General features: G+C 41.6%; 1 protein-coding gene across 1 annotated transcript in view; it reads left to right on the top strand.

Annotated features, from left to right (window-relative positions):
• FAAH2 (fatty acid amide hydrolase 2) overlaps positions 1 to 15,578 on the top strand; it is a 103,830-nt gene that overhangs the window by 45,094 nt on the left and 43,158 nt on the right. Inside the window, exons 4-6 of the mRNA XM_075212895.1 lie at positions 966 to 1,085; positions 4,989 to 5,124; positions 13,663 to 13,780. Of these exons, the coding sequence (XP_075068996.1) occupies positions 966 to 1,085; positions 4,989 to 5,124; positions 13,663 to 13,780 (374 nt within the window). The remainder of the gene's footprint in view (positions 1 to 965; positions 1,086 to 4,988; positions 5,125 to 13,662; positions 13,781 to 15,578) is intronic.

The raw sequence follows: 15,578 nt of genomic DNA, 5'->3' as shown, positions 1-15,578 counted from the left end.
TCACTGGCACAGGCAGTAATGTGAATGAATAGTCTCTGTAAAGCACAGAGTAATATGTCTGTTCTATATAAATAACTGTTAATAGATTACACGTTAAAGAATGTCCACACATGTTGCTCAAATAAGATTGATTTATCAATAAGGAGAGGTCGGCCGCATTGAGAAGTTCTTGACATCCTGTATAAGTTGGGACTCAGAAAAAGGGTTAGTCCTTTTTTGTATTTTTTTTTTTTTTTCAAAGCTGTGTTTGAGAACAACTCTTGAGCTTCGTTCAACCTGGGGCTGAAAGTATCCTGTTTTCTAGGAGGAAGGAGAAATATGAATGTCCTGAGCCTACTCTGTTTAAATTATAAATTATTTTGTCTACCGTTTATATACAGTATATGTATGTGTACACCCCTAATAAAAGTATGTGTTTTTTTTGCCGCTGTAATAGAACTTTGTTTTCATTGTTGTATGCGTATTTTACGGTATGTACTCTTCTGTATCTAATTCCATGCATCATTGAAAGCAAAATAAATTCTATAAATAAATTAGTTGTATTTGGGGTTGTCAGCTACACATAGGGAGAAAGGTGAACTAACATACCTATTATGGCAATAAACGACTATACTTGCTGAGTCTGTTATCATGGGACACATCTCAAACTAATCTTTTATCTGTAGGATGAACTAGAACAAGCTTTTCAGAGTAGAAATCCACCAACAGATAATTTGAATCCCTGTGTCACATAAAACTGTGTTGAGCTCATTCCCCAGCAAATTTTAGAGTATTTTGTGAGCAAATGGGGAACTTATTGGCTTATGTGTGCATGTGTTAATTAATAATATGGCTTCTATATTGTAAAGTTTTAATTTTAAAAAGATTATTTTGGGGCTGAACATTTGGAACAGACAACTGCTATATGCAATAAAAGTGTAGAAAGATATGTCCTGTACAAATATATTTACATATCTGTATTTCAGGAGGTGAAGGCTGTATCCTGTCTTCAGGTGGATCAGTTATTGGGGTGGGTTCTGATATCGGAGGAAGTATAAGAATGCCAGCATTTTTTAATGGAATATATGGGCACAAGCCAACTTCAGGTGATTATACTTATCTTCTATTTTAATGTTTTGCAGCACTTTATGTTGGTAATGCTAATACTATTGTATTTATTGTATGATACCTACCAGGATTGTATGATCATTATGAATTCTCATGCAACTCACAGGTTTCATTATTTACTTTTTATTGTTAGACTTGAAACCAAAATATTTAATATTCAAACCCATTCTGCTCCATTGATCGTCCTTTGCTTAAAAAAAAAATCAAAGAGCAACGCTAATGCTGCGAAATGGCTGTCTGCAGGGGCCACACGTACCTTGGTCACTGGGGTGTTTTTTTTACTCAGTGGCTAAATTATTTTTTTTACTAGACTGAAGTATGACTTCTAATCTATTTGCTTTACAGTAATTCTTAAAAATAAACATATATAGGAAAATATTATACTTTGTTTTATCACTTCTTTTACAACTGTGTAAATTTTCAAATTAATAAGAGAGTTTGGCTAGAAAAATAATGAAACCTTAAATATGTCTTGAGTACACTTAAAGTAATGTGACTGATATCACTTAAAGCTGCACTACCACCTAATATATAAATTTGGAGCTGCTACTCCATGGTGCATAGTTCGAAAGGCCCAGTTGGAAAGAAGTGTCAGAGGGAGAGTGTGAGCAAAAAGACCAATGAGGAGCTGTAATCAAGAACTTCGGCACTCTTACTCACACTCCTTCTTAACTCCAATTTTAAAATGGGGAATGAAATTGATTTTCTGGTTCTGTATTACAGAACCAGCAGAGACCCAGGAAAAACAGCTGTATGGAGCAAACCTACTATAGGTTTCATCAAGATAGGAAAATGGTTGGTAGTTGGTAGTTCAGCTTTAAATTGCTGCAAAAATATGGGTTCAGAGTTCAAATAATGTTTTTCGATTCCTTGCATCTAATTTATCACAAATTTGCCGATTTGTCATGTGAAGAGCATGGATCTGCACTTTTAAAATTGCATTATTTTTACTGGATGCATAGGTTTACATCATATGGTAGGAGGAGATGTAGGATTCAGTGTGTTTTCCTAGTGTGTAAGTTTTTTATTTATAGTGTGCGTGTGTGTGTACAGTATCTATACTTGTATGATAATTGCCTATGACCATAAGTTATTTAGGGTTATTAATGCGGAGCAAGATAGTAACTTGCCACAGAAAGATTTACAAAAAATTATAACCCCCCCTGTTGTCGTTGTATACAGGGAGACCTTTCCCAATTCTAATCCATTTTCAAAGAGACCTCCCCTAATTGTCATACATATTAAAGAGACCTAGGGGTATATATTTACTAAACTGCGGGTTTGAAAAAGTTGAGATGTTGCCTATAGCAGACAACGAGAATCGGATTTTTTGCTATAGGCAACATCTCCAATTTTTCAAACCCGCAGTTTAGTAAATATACCCCCTAGAGTCCTCCATTCATTGTCATACATATATAGAGCGTCTCCGGTTTCTATCAATTTTCAATGCAAGCCACATTCCTAGAGACCACCCTGTTGCCATCCATATTATTAGAGTCCTCTTTATCAGACACATTCAGATAGTCCTCCTCCCCCCCCCTCATTTCCAGTTATAATTCCCGTCCCATTACAAGCCTTAATCATAGACACCCCACTTCATGTTTTTCCCTCACACCTATTTGTGTTCAGTGTGTCAAAATTGTATATTGCTATATACTTGTAATAAGGCAATAACTAGTCTATAAATGTTTACTATTTTTAACTATATATATGTGTGTGTCTGTAATATGTTTAATATTTATATCGGCCACAACATTTGAACCACTGATATGTGAAGTGAATAGCATTGATTATCTCGTTACAATGGCACTTGTCAGGAAGTAGGATATATTAGTCAACAAGTGAGCAGTCAGTTCTTGAAGTTGATGTGTTGGAACCATGAATAGTGGGCAAGTGTAAGGATCTGAGCGACTTTGACAAGGGCAAAATTGTGATGGCTAGACAACTGGGTCAGAGCATCTCCAAAATGGCAGGGTGTTCTCGGTATGCAGTGGTTGGTACCCACCAAAATTTGATGCGCATGGGGATCGAAGGCTAGCCCATCTGGTCCAATCCCACAGGAGAGCTACTCTTGCACAAATTGCTGAAAATGTCAGAACATACAGTGCATAGCAGCTTGCCTCATATGGGGCTGCGTAGCCACAGACAGGTCAGAGTGCCCATGCTCACCCCTGTCCAGCCTACAATGGGCACATGAGCACCAGAACTGGACCATTGAGCAATGGAAGAAGGTGGTTTGGTCTAATGAATCACTGTTTCTTTTACATCATGTGGACAGCCGAGTGCGGGTGTGTTTTATATGGGAAAGAGATGGCACCATGATGCACTATGGGAAAAGGCAAGCCTGGTGGATGCAGTGTGATGCTCTAGGCTCTAGACATATTGCAGATGAAGTATACCCCTTCACGGCAAGAGTATTCCCTGATGAAAGTGGCTTCTTTCAGCAAGATAATACACACTGCTGCACTGCAAAAATTGTCTAGGAATGGTATGAAGAACATGAGAGTTCAAGGTATTGATTTGGCCTCCAAACTCTCCATATATCAATCAAATTGTGCATCTGTGGGTTGTTCTAGTAAAACAAGTCAGGGTCATGGAGGCCCCACCTCTCAACTTACAGGACTTAAAGGATCTGCTGCTAACGTCTTGATGCCAGATACCACCGGACACCTTCAGAGGTTTTTGTGAAGTCCATGATACATGAAGTAAAAGCAATTGTGATTCATCAGACCCACAACACGTTCTTCCATTGCTCCATGGTCCAGATTTTGGCGATCACATGCCCATTGTAGGTGGTTTCAGCGGTCATCATGGGTACTCTAACCGGACTGTGGCTATGCAGCCCCATATGCAGCAAGCTGCGATGCACTATGTGTTCTAACTTCTTTCTGTTCAAGTCAGCATTAACTTTTTCATCAATTTGTGTTACAATAGCTCTTCTGTGGGATTGGACCAGATGGGCTAGCCTTTGCTCCCGACGCGCATCAATGAGCCCTGGGCACCCATGACTCTGTCTGTTCACTGGTTAGATAGATATATATATATATATATAATAAAATTATATAATAAAATTATAGAGAAATAAATAGATGGTAAAAGAAAAGGGTGCTCCTAGTCTAGTATTTTCAAATACCATTAATATTACCTAGAGAAAAGCAGCGTACATTTAGTGTTTTAAGATGGTGCTCATCTGTCAATAACCTTTTTAAAGCTGATCTTTCTTCAATAGAAACCAATGTGTTTGGAAGATAATGTTCTTACACAATAAATAAAAACAGAATACAAACATGGCCTCACATGTGTAAAATCTTGCAAACAATGTTTATTGCAAAATATAGTTTATAAACCCTTACAATGGATAAAAATATCAAAGGCTATTGTGTGAATAGTGAACTCCTTGTTCGTCTAAACGAGATGAAATGATATTCCAGTGATGCCAAACCTTCTAATAGATCCAACAGATAGCTAGCAAATCACCACAAAAATGAGAGCAATCACGCTATGTGTTTCTTTTCTAGATCTTCGTCAGGGATACACGCCAGGGTATAAAGTTCTAGGAACGTAGCACGTAGGGTAGTTGTCTTTGCTGCTTTTTTTTTTTTTAAACAAATTAATGATTAATGGTATTTAAAAATACTATACTATGTGCGCCCTTTTTGTATTTGTCTTTAGAATTTCACACAGCGGGTTGTGGATCTTTGAAAATATATTTTTAATTTTTAGACATTGGTTTTTAAATTTCTCTGTTTGAGTGCTAATATAGGGATTCATTTTCTTAATATATAATGTGAGTTTGTGTGTGTGTGTGTGTGTGTGTTTGTATATATACATGGTTTGTGGTTTTTGTTTTTAATTTATTATTATGATTTATTTTTAACCAGGTATCGTACCCAATGAGGGTCAGTATCCCAATGCTCATGGTTGTCGTACTGAGCTCTTGTGCACTGGGCCTATGTGTAGATATGCAGTTGACCTACCAATTGTCCTAAAAGTGATGGCTGGAAAGAACGTTGAAAAGTAAGTGAGCAGAACACATACTATATCTGTGGTGGTTTCCATGAAGGTTTAAAATGTAATTCTATTACATCATATTTTTGTTTGATATCTACCCTTATTTACCAGCACCATAGAACTGGTTCTTTGATAACATTTATTAGTATTATTTGTCTATTCAATAGTATAATTTTGTGTCGCTTGGACACTAACTTATGTTTACCCAAAGGTCCACTTTGGGTGGAAACATTATATATATATATAGATATATATAGATATAGATATAGATATAGAGAGAGAGAGAGCGAGAGATTCACGATATGGTTGGTTATGCCTGAAATTATCATGTGATATTATTCCATACTTTACTTTTATACAATTGTTTTTATATGCAATATTAATTGCGAATTTGGTCTGTGATTGCTAGTATGGACATTTTCTCCTTTGAACTGCTACAGAGGTCTAGCCGTGTCCCATTTCCTTCAGGAATCAGAATATTTGTTGCCGGTACTACACTGATTTAATGGAACTCGGTTTATGGGACTGCTCATTCTACATTCTTCTTTCCCTGAGGAAGTCCCAATTTACATGGGTAAAACGCGTGTGATTTACAGCTATGCTTCATCAATCCCTTATTGGAGTATTAAACTATACCAGCGGCCATCGGATCAGTTATTTTGACTGTTACTAACATCATTCATTTAGCCTGCATGCTAAAGGAAACCCGAGCGGCTTTCCTGCTGTCAGAGAAAACAGCAGGAACGAGGGAAGGCTGACCGCCCATGGGCAGAAGACTGCAACTCAGAACTTGGATTTCGCTCAAGTATACATACTGCCCCCTGAATATTAGGGGGGGAGGTAATGAAGAGGATCAGCAGAAAGATTTTATACAGGATATGATTATAGTGGAATATATATCCCATAGGAAAATATTGTATTACATTAACTGTGTTTTCTTACAATTTTTTTTTATCAATCTAATGTTTAGATTTACCAATCAAATTAGCTATAATAAGTGTACCCACTTATATCCTGTTTTTTAGGGGTTTTTTTTTATACAGAAAGCACCATTGGTTTCTTTGTAACCCAGGACTAATACGCTGTAGTTTCCGCAAAATTATGCTTTTTTTTTCATGTATTTACTAAAAAACATTGAGTAATCAGTTGCAAAGTAAGGATTGATGCACCTTTCTGAATTGCTGCAGTCCTCTAATTAAGAATAGCACTCTGTTTGTGTGTGTTGATTAGCATAGGGCAAATATGCAACTACCACTTTTGGGTCAATTATTTATTTTTTTCCCTTTCCCAATGTGACATGAGTGCATTGTAAAGCTCACAAAGGGGACAAAAGACAAACAAAAGGTGGAAAGACATACTATATAAGAAACTTGACATCCTACTGCATGAAATGAGGTTTCAATTACTATTCTACCTCTAACCTGGAATTCACATTAGATTCTAGAATGTGGCGCAAAGAGCATAGGGAAGTTTAAGGCTCTCAAAGAGCCTATCCTATTCCTGGCATTTAGTGGTTGGATCATCTGGCATGTTACATCGAACATGTGCATCCACATGTCCTTTAGCCACAGCACTTTAAGAAAATGAGAATGTCTTTAGTTATAAAAACAGTATCTATTCTTAAGAGGGGCCAGTAGGTAGGAAAGACGTATAAATATATCCCTAGATCCGAGTTTAAAATTCACCAAGTATTGTAAAATTTCAGCTCTGCCAACCATGTACTTAAATTGGTGTGAGGGTATGACCTTATTAATATACACTATATGGACAAAAGTATTTGGCCATACCTGTTAATTATTGAATTGAGGTGTTTCAATCAGACCCATTGCCAGAGGTATATAAAATCAAGCACCTAGCCATGCAGTCTCCATTTGCAAACATTTGTAATACAAAATGGGTCATTCTGAAGAGCTGAGTGACTTCAAGCGTGGAACTTTGATAGAATGCCATCTTTGCAATAATAATGTTCTTGAAATTTTATCCCTGATGGACATTCCACAGTCAACTGTAAGTGATCTTATTAGAAAGTGGAAGCGTTTAGGAACAACAGCAACTCAGCCACGAATCGGAAGTCGGCATAAAATCACAGAGCGGAGTCAATGACTGCTAAGGCGCATGGTGCGTAAAAGTTGCCAACGCTCTGCTAATTTCATAGCTGAAGAGTTCCGAACCTCCACTGACATTAATGTAAGCACGAAAATTGTGCGGCGGGAACTTAATGGAATGGGTTTCCATGGCTGAGCCGCTGCATGCAAGCCTTGCATCACCAAGACCAATGCCAAGCATCAGATAGAGTGGTGTAAAGCACACTGACACTGGACTGTGGAGCAGTGGAAACGTGTTCTGTGGAGTGACGAGTCACGTTTCTCTGTTTGGCAGTCAGATGGGAAGTCTGGGTTTGGCGGATGGTGGGAGAACGTTGCCTGACTGCATTACGCCAACTGTGAAGCTTGGTGGAGGATGGTTAGGGGTATGGAGCTGTTTTTCAGGGTTTTGGCTAGGGCTCTTATCTCCAGTGAAGGGTAATCTTAATGCTTCAGCGCACCAAGCCATTTTGGACAATGCTATGTTTCCAACTTTGTTCTATTACAACATGACTGTGCCCCAGTTTCCAAAGCAAGGACTACAAAGACATGGTTTGATGAGTTCGGTATGGAAGAATTTGACTGGCCAGCACAGAGCCCTGCCCTCAACCCCATTGAACACCTTTGGGATGAACTGGAATGGTGATTGCGAGCCAGGCCTTCTCGTCCTACATCAGTGCCTGACCTCATAAATGCTCTACAGAATGAATGGACACAATTTCCCACAGAAATACTCCAACCTCCTGTGGAAAGCCTTCCAAGAAGAGCCGTTATCGCTGCAACTCCTGTTGGTGTAATGGTCAATGGTCCGAATACTTTTGTCCAGTAGTGTATGTTAAGTACCATTGACGCCACCTGCACAGTTAACCTGGTTAATCGATGGCAATTTAATATTGCCAGAAAGGCTTTTTTTTTTTTTAAATTATCCCGCACTCAATAAAAGACAGTCTTTTATTGACACAGCTGCGATTATAAGCAGGTTTTTTAATAAATAAATTGCTTTGTAGGTGACTAAAGAGTAAAGAACCTCTTGCCATCTCAGTTAACACTGAAATTAAAGGTGACAATTCAGGTGGAGGTCCATTAAAGTACATGACACTACAAAACTATGATGACTGTTCTCTTTAGGGTGTCACGGTTACAAACAGAAGTACAGCTAGGAGTCACGAATATGGTGAAAACACTCTGTGTTTATTTGCAGACAAGTATAAATAACAGGTAGTTAGGAGTAGTGGTAATTACCAGATGCAGGCTGATGCAGGAAATAATATAAATGTCCAGAAACAAGCAGGTACATAGCTAATGCAGGGAAGCAGGGGTATGAACAGATTCCAGGCAGCATGAACCAGAGGAGCAAGGCAGGAGGAAGAATCCACAGGTAACACAGGATATGACATCAGAATAGGACAACAATAACCAGCCATGTGTGCTGGGAGTGACAGGGTATATAAAGGGGAAACCACACCCAGGTGCATGGGATAATTGGAACATGAAGGTTAACCCCTAATGCACACAATAAGGCACAATAGCAGCACCTCTGGTGAATGGAGGTACTGTCAATACAAATACAATGATAAAGACAAAAAGGCAGGAGCTGCCATGCAAAGCAGCATGTAATGCATAAGCTGTAGGCAGATCGTGACAGTACCCCCTCCCTTAAGAGCGGATTCCAGACGCCCAATTACCAAAAATGTCTGAATTCATCGGAATCATAGTCCAGAATTGGGGGCCCGGCAGAAAAGTCCTCGTCCATGGATGGACGGGCGAAGGAGACTATGCCAGCTGCCAGTTCAAGCACTGCAGAACCACCTCTTTTCTTACGTCCTCCTCTTTTACGGGACTTCCTTAGAGTTGGAACCTGCGCCAACTGGGTGGAGCACAAGGGTAGTTCTCGGACTGTAGTGCCGGGTAGTGTTGCTGAAAGCACAGGTGACCCACAGGATGGCACTGCAGGGGTTGGAGAAAACTTTTTGATTACTTCCTCAACAAACCGTTGTAAGTCAAACAGGATGGGATCTTGGGTTTCAATAAATGGATTTGCCCATTCCAAAGCCTCTCCTTTAAAATACGTAATAAGGAACAGTACCCGTCCCTTAGGGTTGTTAACAAGCTCTGGTATGGAGGGCATATAAGAGGCAGCAAATTTCAGAAGGGCACAAAGTTGGGAAATGTGCCCCTCAAAGAAAGGCAACGGCTCAGACTTAGCACCCTCAGCAACAGATGGCTCGGACTTGGCAGCAGGCTTGACAGCAGGCCCGGACTGGGCGGAAGGCTTGGCAGCATGCCCGGACTGGGCGGAAGGCTTGGCAGCGGGCCCAGACTGGGCGGCAGACTTGGGAGCAGGCTTGACAGCAGGCCCGGACTGGGCGGAAGGCTTGGCAGCATGCCCGGACTGGGCGGAAGGCTTGGCAGCAGGCCCAGACTGGGCGGCAGACTTGGGAGCAGGCTTGACAGCAGCCCCGGACTGGGCGGAAGGCTTGGCAGCAGGCCCGGACTGGGCGGAAGGCTTGGCAGCAGGCCCGGACTGGGCGGAAGGCTTGGCAGCAGGCCCGGACTGGGCGGAAGGCTTGGCAGCAGGCCCGGACTGGGCGGAAGGCTTGGCAGCAGGCCCGGACTGGGCGGAAGGCTTGGCAGCAGGCCCGGACTGGGCGGAAGGCTTGGCAGCAGGCCCGGACTGGGCGGAAGGCTTGGCAGCAGGCCCGGACTGGGCGGCAGACTTGGGAGCAGGCCCGGACTGGGCAGTAGGCTTGGCAGGGACAGCACTTTGAGAAGCCTGAGGGCAGACAGCACTTTGAGAAGCCTGAGGGCAGACAGCACTTTGAGAAGCCTGAGGGCAGACAGCACTTTGAGAAGCCTGAGGGCAGACAGCACTTTGAGAAGCCTGAGGGCAGACAGCACTTTGAGAAGCCTGAGGGCAGACAGCACTTTGAGAAGCCTGAGGGCAGACAGCACTTTGAGAAGCCTGAGGGCAGACAGCACCAAGTGGTAACTCGGGCTGGACCGCATGGACTAGCAACTCGGGCTGGACCGCATGGACTGGCAACTCGGGCTGGACCGCATGGACTGGCAACTCGGGCTGGACCGCATGGACTGGCAACTCGGGCTGGACCGCATGGACTGGCAACTCGGGCTGGACCGCATGGACTGGCAACTCGGGCTGGACCGCATGGACTGGCAACTCTTCTGGAGCAGACTGGAGGGACAGGACCCCCTCTGGAGAAGTCTTTAAGGGCAGCGCCCCCTCTGGAGAAGACGGTAGCTCAGGAACAGAGACAGCGGCTGAAGACTCGGAACCGGAGACAGCGGCTGAAGACTCGGAACCGGAGACAGCGGCAGGAGACTCGGAACCGGAGACAGCGGCAGGAGACTCGGAACCGGAGACAGCGGCAGGAGACTCGGAACCGGAGACAGCGGCAGGAGACTCGGAACCGGAGACAGCGGCAGGAGACTCGGAACCGGAGACAGCGGCAGGAGACTCGGAACCGGAGACAGCGGCAGGAGACTCGGAACCGGACACAGCGGCAGGAGACTCGGAACCGGACACAGCGGCAGGAGACTGGAGGCAGATGATGTGACCTCAGAGCTGGAGGCAGAGGCTGGCGCCTCGGCACAGGAGACAGAGGCTGGGACCTCAGGACAGGCGGCTGAAGCTGGCAGATTGGGTCTCTTCCCAGAGAACAGAAATGGTGGAGCATAAACAATTTTGGAATGCGGAGAGGAAATAACAGGAGATGGTTCAGTAAGCTGACGTGGTCTACGGACAGGACAGTCCTGCAAGAAATGTGCATTGCTGGCACAGTAGAGACACAATTTGTATGTTATCCTGCGCCGCCGTTCCTCTTCGGTCAGATGGGGGCGTGGACCACCTGTGTACTGGGAATTTGTTACCCCATACTTCATAGAAAACAGCAAATTTGTAGAAGTACTTTTAAGAGGTGCTGTTTGCACAGGTTCATCAGCAGAGAAGGTGGATTTAGACAGATCAGCAGCTTCTGAATTAGGAGAGACAGAATCTGACAGTCTCCTGAGCGGGTCCAAAAGCAAAGTGGAAAATTTAGCCAGCTGGGAACGTAGCAATGTAATGTCCATCTGTAAAGTTTGTAGCAGTGGCAATTCCAAGACTGGTGAAACAGACATGTTGCAAAACACAAATGAAAACTTGATTGCAGAAAAGGGTCCCAGAAATAAAACTTTCACCTGACTCCAAAGCTGTTTTGTGGGCTGGTTATACTGTCACGGTTACAAACAGAAGTACAGCTAGGAGTCACGAATATGGTGAAAACACTCTGTGTTTATTTGCAGACAAGTATAAATAACAGGTAGTCAGGAGTAGTGGTAATTACCAGGTGCAGGCTGATGCAGGAAATAATATAAATGTCCAGAAACAAGCAGGTACACAGCTAATGCAGGGAAGCAGGGGTATGAACAGATTCCAGGCAGCATGAACCAGAGGAGCAAGGCAGGAGGAAGAATCCACAGGTAACACAGGATATGACATCAGAATAGGACAACAATAACCAGCCATGTGTGCTGGGAGTGACAGGGTATATAAAGGGAAAACCACACCCAGGTGCATGAGATAATTGGAACATGAAGGTTAACCCATAATGCACACAATAAGGCACAATAGCAGCACCTCTGGTGAATGGAGGTACTGCCAATACAAATACAATGATTAAGACAAAAAGGCAGGAGCTGCCATGCAAAGCAGCATGTAATGCATAAGCTGTAGGCAGATCGTGACATAGGGGATGTAGTCAAATTTCTGACGGCACCGTAATTTTGACGGTCACAATAATTTTGACAGTCACAATGTCAACATTCAAAGGGTAATGTCAGAGACAGTCGGCAATATAGTCGGCAATATAGCTGGCGGGTCTGGAAACAAAATAATAAATATTAAAAATAAATAAATAAACCGCTCAAGGGTTGAGAATTTTGACGTTCCACTGAAAAGTTTTGGTACCAGTAACTCTGTGGCATTTTCACAGAAAATGTCTCTCTTGCCTAGCCAAGAGTAGCATTTTCTCCTGCACTTTTCAGCGTAAAAGGCTTATGAGACAGGCCAAACCCCTTAGCACAGAAAGGTAACAATCTTTGGCCAGAGCCAGCAGAAAAATTTGGAATATTTGCACTGGGTTAGGGCTCCTTATACTTCATCATCTATGAGCAGGTGAGGAAGGAAGGTTTCTATAAGACTAAAGTAGACATGGAAGGTTACATATTTGTACTGAAGCTGCAGGTTTGTATTTTAATCGAATAGTCAGTGATAAGCTCAGCTAACATGTCCATTTACATCTTCGCTGAACCACATTCCATTCTCCCTTAGACTATTATATATTCAAATACGATAAAAAGCCTAAGATTTTGCAACAAAGATTGCATTCTATAGTATGTGCTTCATTTTTTAAAGAGGTGCCCTCACCTTTTTTGAGGCTTCGGGTTGAAAGACTATTTCTATTCCCCTTACAACTTGATCTAGGCTTTATTATATGGTGTTGGATGTTTTGCTTTCCTCAGAGTGAAGGGTTGACCTTAACTATGTAATTATATAGTGAATAAATTTGGTGACCAAAACATTTGTTTTCAGTTTTATGGTTAAAAATAAGTTTTCTCCAACTTGGTTGTGGTTTCAATTGAATTTTCTAAAAAAGATGAGTAAATACTGATTGAAAGGTTAGGACAGCTCTGAAAGGCAGTGTATAATTAATATCAGTGATGCTTTGCTAATGGAATTGAACTCAGGGGAAAAAAATTGTGCTAAAGGGGCAAAACTACATTTATGAGGTTATATTCACAAAGACAGAAAAACATATTGTTGACAGCAAAGTAGATAAAATGTTCAATTATGACCTAGAACAAATTAATAACAAATTGGAATCGAAAACATTGTATTATTGTTAATGCAGCAAAGGTATAGATGAAGTACAAATCTTTCCAATGAGTGAGCGGGATTATTTCTTTTTATTTTGTATCCCTGTCTGTGTTCAGAAGTATGTCATTTTTATACTCTTTTATGTTTAAGCACTGTAACTTTTTTATGCTAAAATTCCTGTGTTTATAAATTGGGGCTTACTTATTTCACTGCCTTAACACTTTGTTTACTGGACTGCGGTTTGTGTACATCAAATTTTTGACTGTTAAATGGCAGCTGCTACACTGAATGTGAGCATTACATGCTCAGTAATAAGCCCTAGTTCATTATTAAGTGCTAATTCATAAATACAGAGACAGTGGTTGGTACACTGTAGGATATTTGGTTGTGTGATTCAGCTTAATCCTGTAACCTGTATGAAATGTAAGCGATGAAGTGGTAAAAGTGATTAACCTTTTGTAGCTACAACCAAGTCTTATGTATATGGCAGCCTTGTCTTGTTATCAGAAAATATAGTTTTTTCAGTGTTTCATTGGGCAGAATATTTTAAAGAGGTAGTTGTTTTTTGTTTGTTTTTTTCAATAGGCTGTCCCTTGATCAGGAAGTCTCTCTGCGCAGTCTGAAGTTCTACTACATGGAGAATGATGGTGGTTGTATGTTTGTGTCTTCTATGGATAAAGAGTTGGTTCAAGCACAAAAGCAGGTGAGAAATGGGATTAGACATTTTAAGCAAAGTTGGAAGTCTAGAAAACATAACGGCAGTTAAAAATACTTTTTTTACAAAGATTGTTTAAAAACATTATTTTTGTTTTTCTTCAATCATCCTAGGCTGCCATTGCAATGGGTAAGTCACTTTTCATTTAGGTAGAGACAGGATAAACAAAAAAAGCCATCAGATAGTATATAATGCAGCTCCTTGTCTTCCCCTGTGTATTTTTCTTTTCTAGTTCGAAAGGTCAGGTATTTATTTTTTATATTTTCTGCACTGTTGGGGTGGTGATGCACCATCTGTAGTGTAATCCAAGGAGTGGGTTGGCTACCCGAGGAACACAAGTCTGCTACCTCTGGGATCTGATATGATTGTATAATTCAAATGGTGTGCTCTCGTACACTGACATTGGTGTTTTGCGCATGTGCACTGCATCATTGGTTACAGTGCGCCAAAATGGAGGTTATACTTATCTGTTCGTTACCAAGGAGCACTGCTTTCGTTAGGATGCCATAGTGTTGTGTGCTTGCACTTGTGGATTTCCTCTTTCCTTAGGTTACCGTGGAGGGGTTGTTCAGGAGTTGTAGTCAGCAGAAGGTGAATGGGTGGAGGTAGACAGTTCCTGGTGTGGAGAGCTAGGGGTTGCAAGGAGTTATAGCATGAATATTAGAATGAGCACAATTTTGGTTTATATTTTGGTACAAACAAAACCAAAAATATGCTTGGATGTTTTTATAAAAGTGCATGGGTTTTTAGACATTGCAAGAAATTGTTATAAGATATAATTCCACTAGTATCCCAGGGGAAAGTTTTTTCTACAATCTAAGACTCCGTTAACACCAGCAGATTTGGAGCCTTACACAAAAGTCTGCAAACTTTGGCCCAAACAGTTTTTTTTGTTTTCTACTGATCTAGAGGGGCACAGGATTTTTTTTTTGTGTGTAAACTTTCTTTATCGTTTTTCAGAACGGAACATAGCAAACAAATTATATAGTGTACTCAGAATTCAAAGAGCAAGATACAGTTGCTATTAAGGCAACAAATATACAAAACATTGTGGACACTATCTCTTGTAAAACTCGCATAATAACTGGGTAGAAAAGTAAACAGGGGGGACAAGAGGGCGAATAAGGACAAAATAAGATGGGAAGGTGAAAGAATAAAGCATAATTTATCTGATGTAAGAGGGTTAGGAAAGAGTACATCTAGGATAGTATCTAATTCACCTGTATAAGTTTACTATGAAGTATCTGAGCCTGGCACAAGGAAGACTGCAAAATAGAGGGGAGTATGTAAAAAGCTTTGAGTTGTGGGAGAAAGAAGTAATACATCTCATCCCAATCCACTGACGAGGTATACACACCTCAATAGGTGGGAGAGGAGAGGTGTCACGGGCACTAGGAGTCTTTACCCAGGGATCACCAGGTGGTAGGCTTACCAGAGCAATGTAGGTGGTAATAGGGTACTCTGGTAGCAGGGTGATCACGGAACAGGAAATAGCAGAAGATGAGATGCTCAGGAAAGTCTATGACTAGCAACACTGGTAATATGGAGGTAATAGTACACGAGGAACTGTATGGACAAGGACACGTGAAGGTAGTCAGTGGTCTGCGATAGCAAGTTGTACCACTGCTATAGTGAGGAGGAATGTCCAACAGAAACGAGGAAGTGATGAGAGTCAGCGGTCTGCGGATAGCAAGTTGTACCGCTGTCTGGGTGAAGGAATGGAATCCAAGTGGAGGTATCCGGGGAGTCAGTGGTCTGCGATAGCAAGTTGTACCACTGCTATGTG

The sequence above is a fragment of the Mixophyes fleayi genome, chromosome 5, assembly GCF_038048845.1.
Source record: "Mixophyes fleayi isolate aMixFle1 chromosome 5, aMixFle1.hap1, whole genome shotgun sequence".
NCBI classification, from domain to species: Eukaryota; Metazoa; Chordata; class Amphibia; order Anura; family Limnodynastidae; genus Mixophyes; species Mixophyes fleayi.
This window is presented reverse-complemented; position numbering and strand designations above follow the sequence as displayed.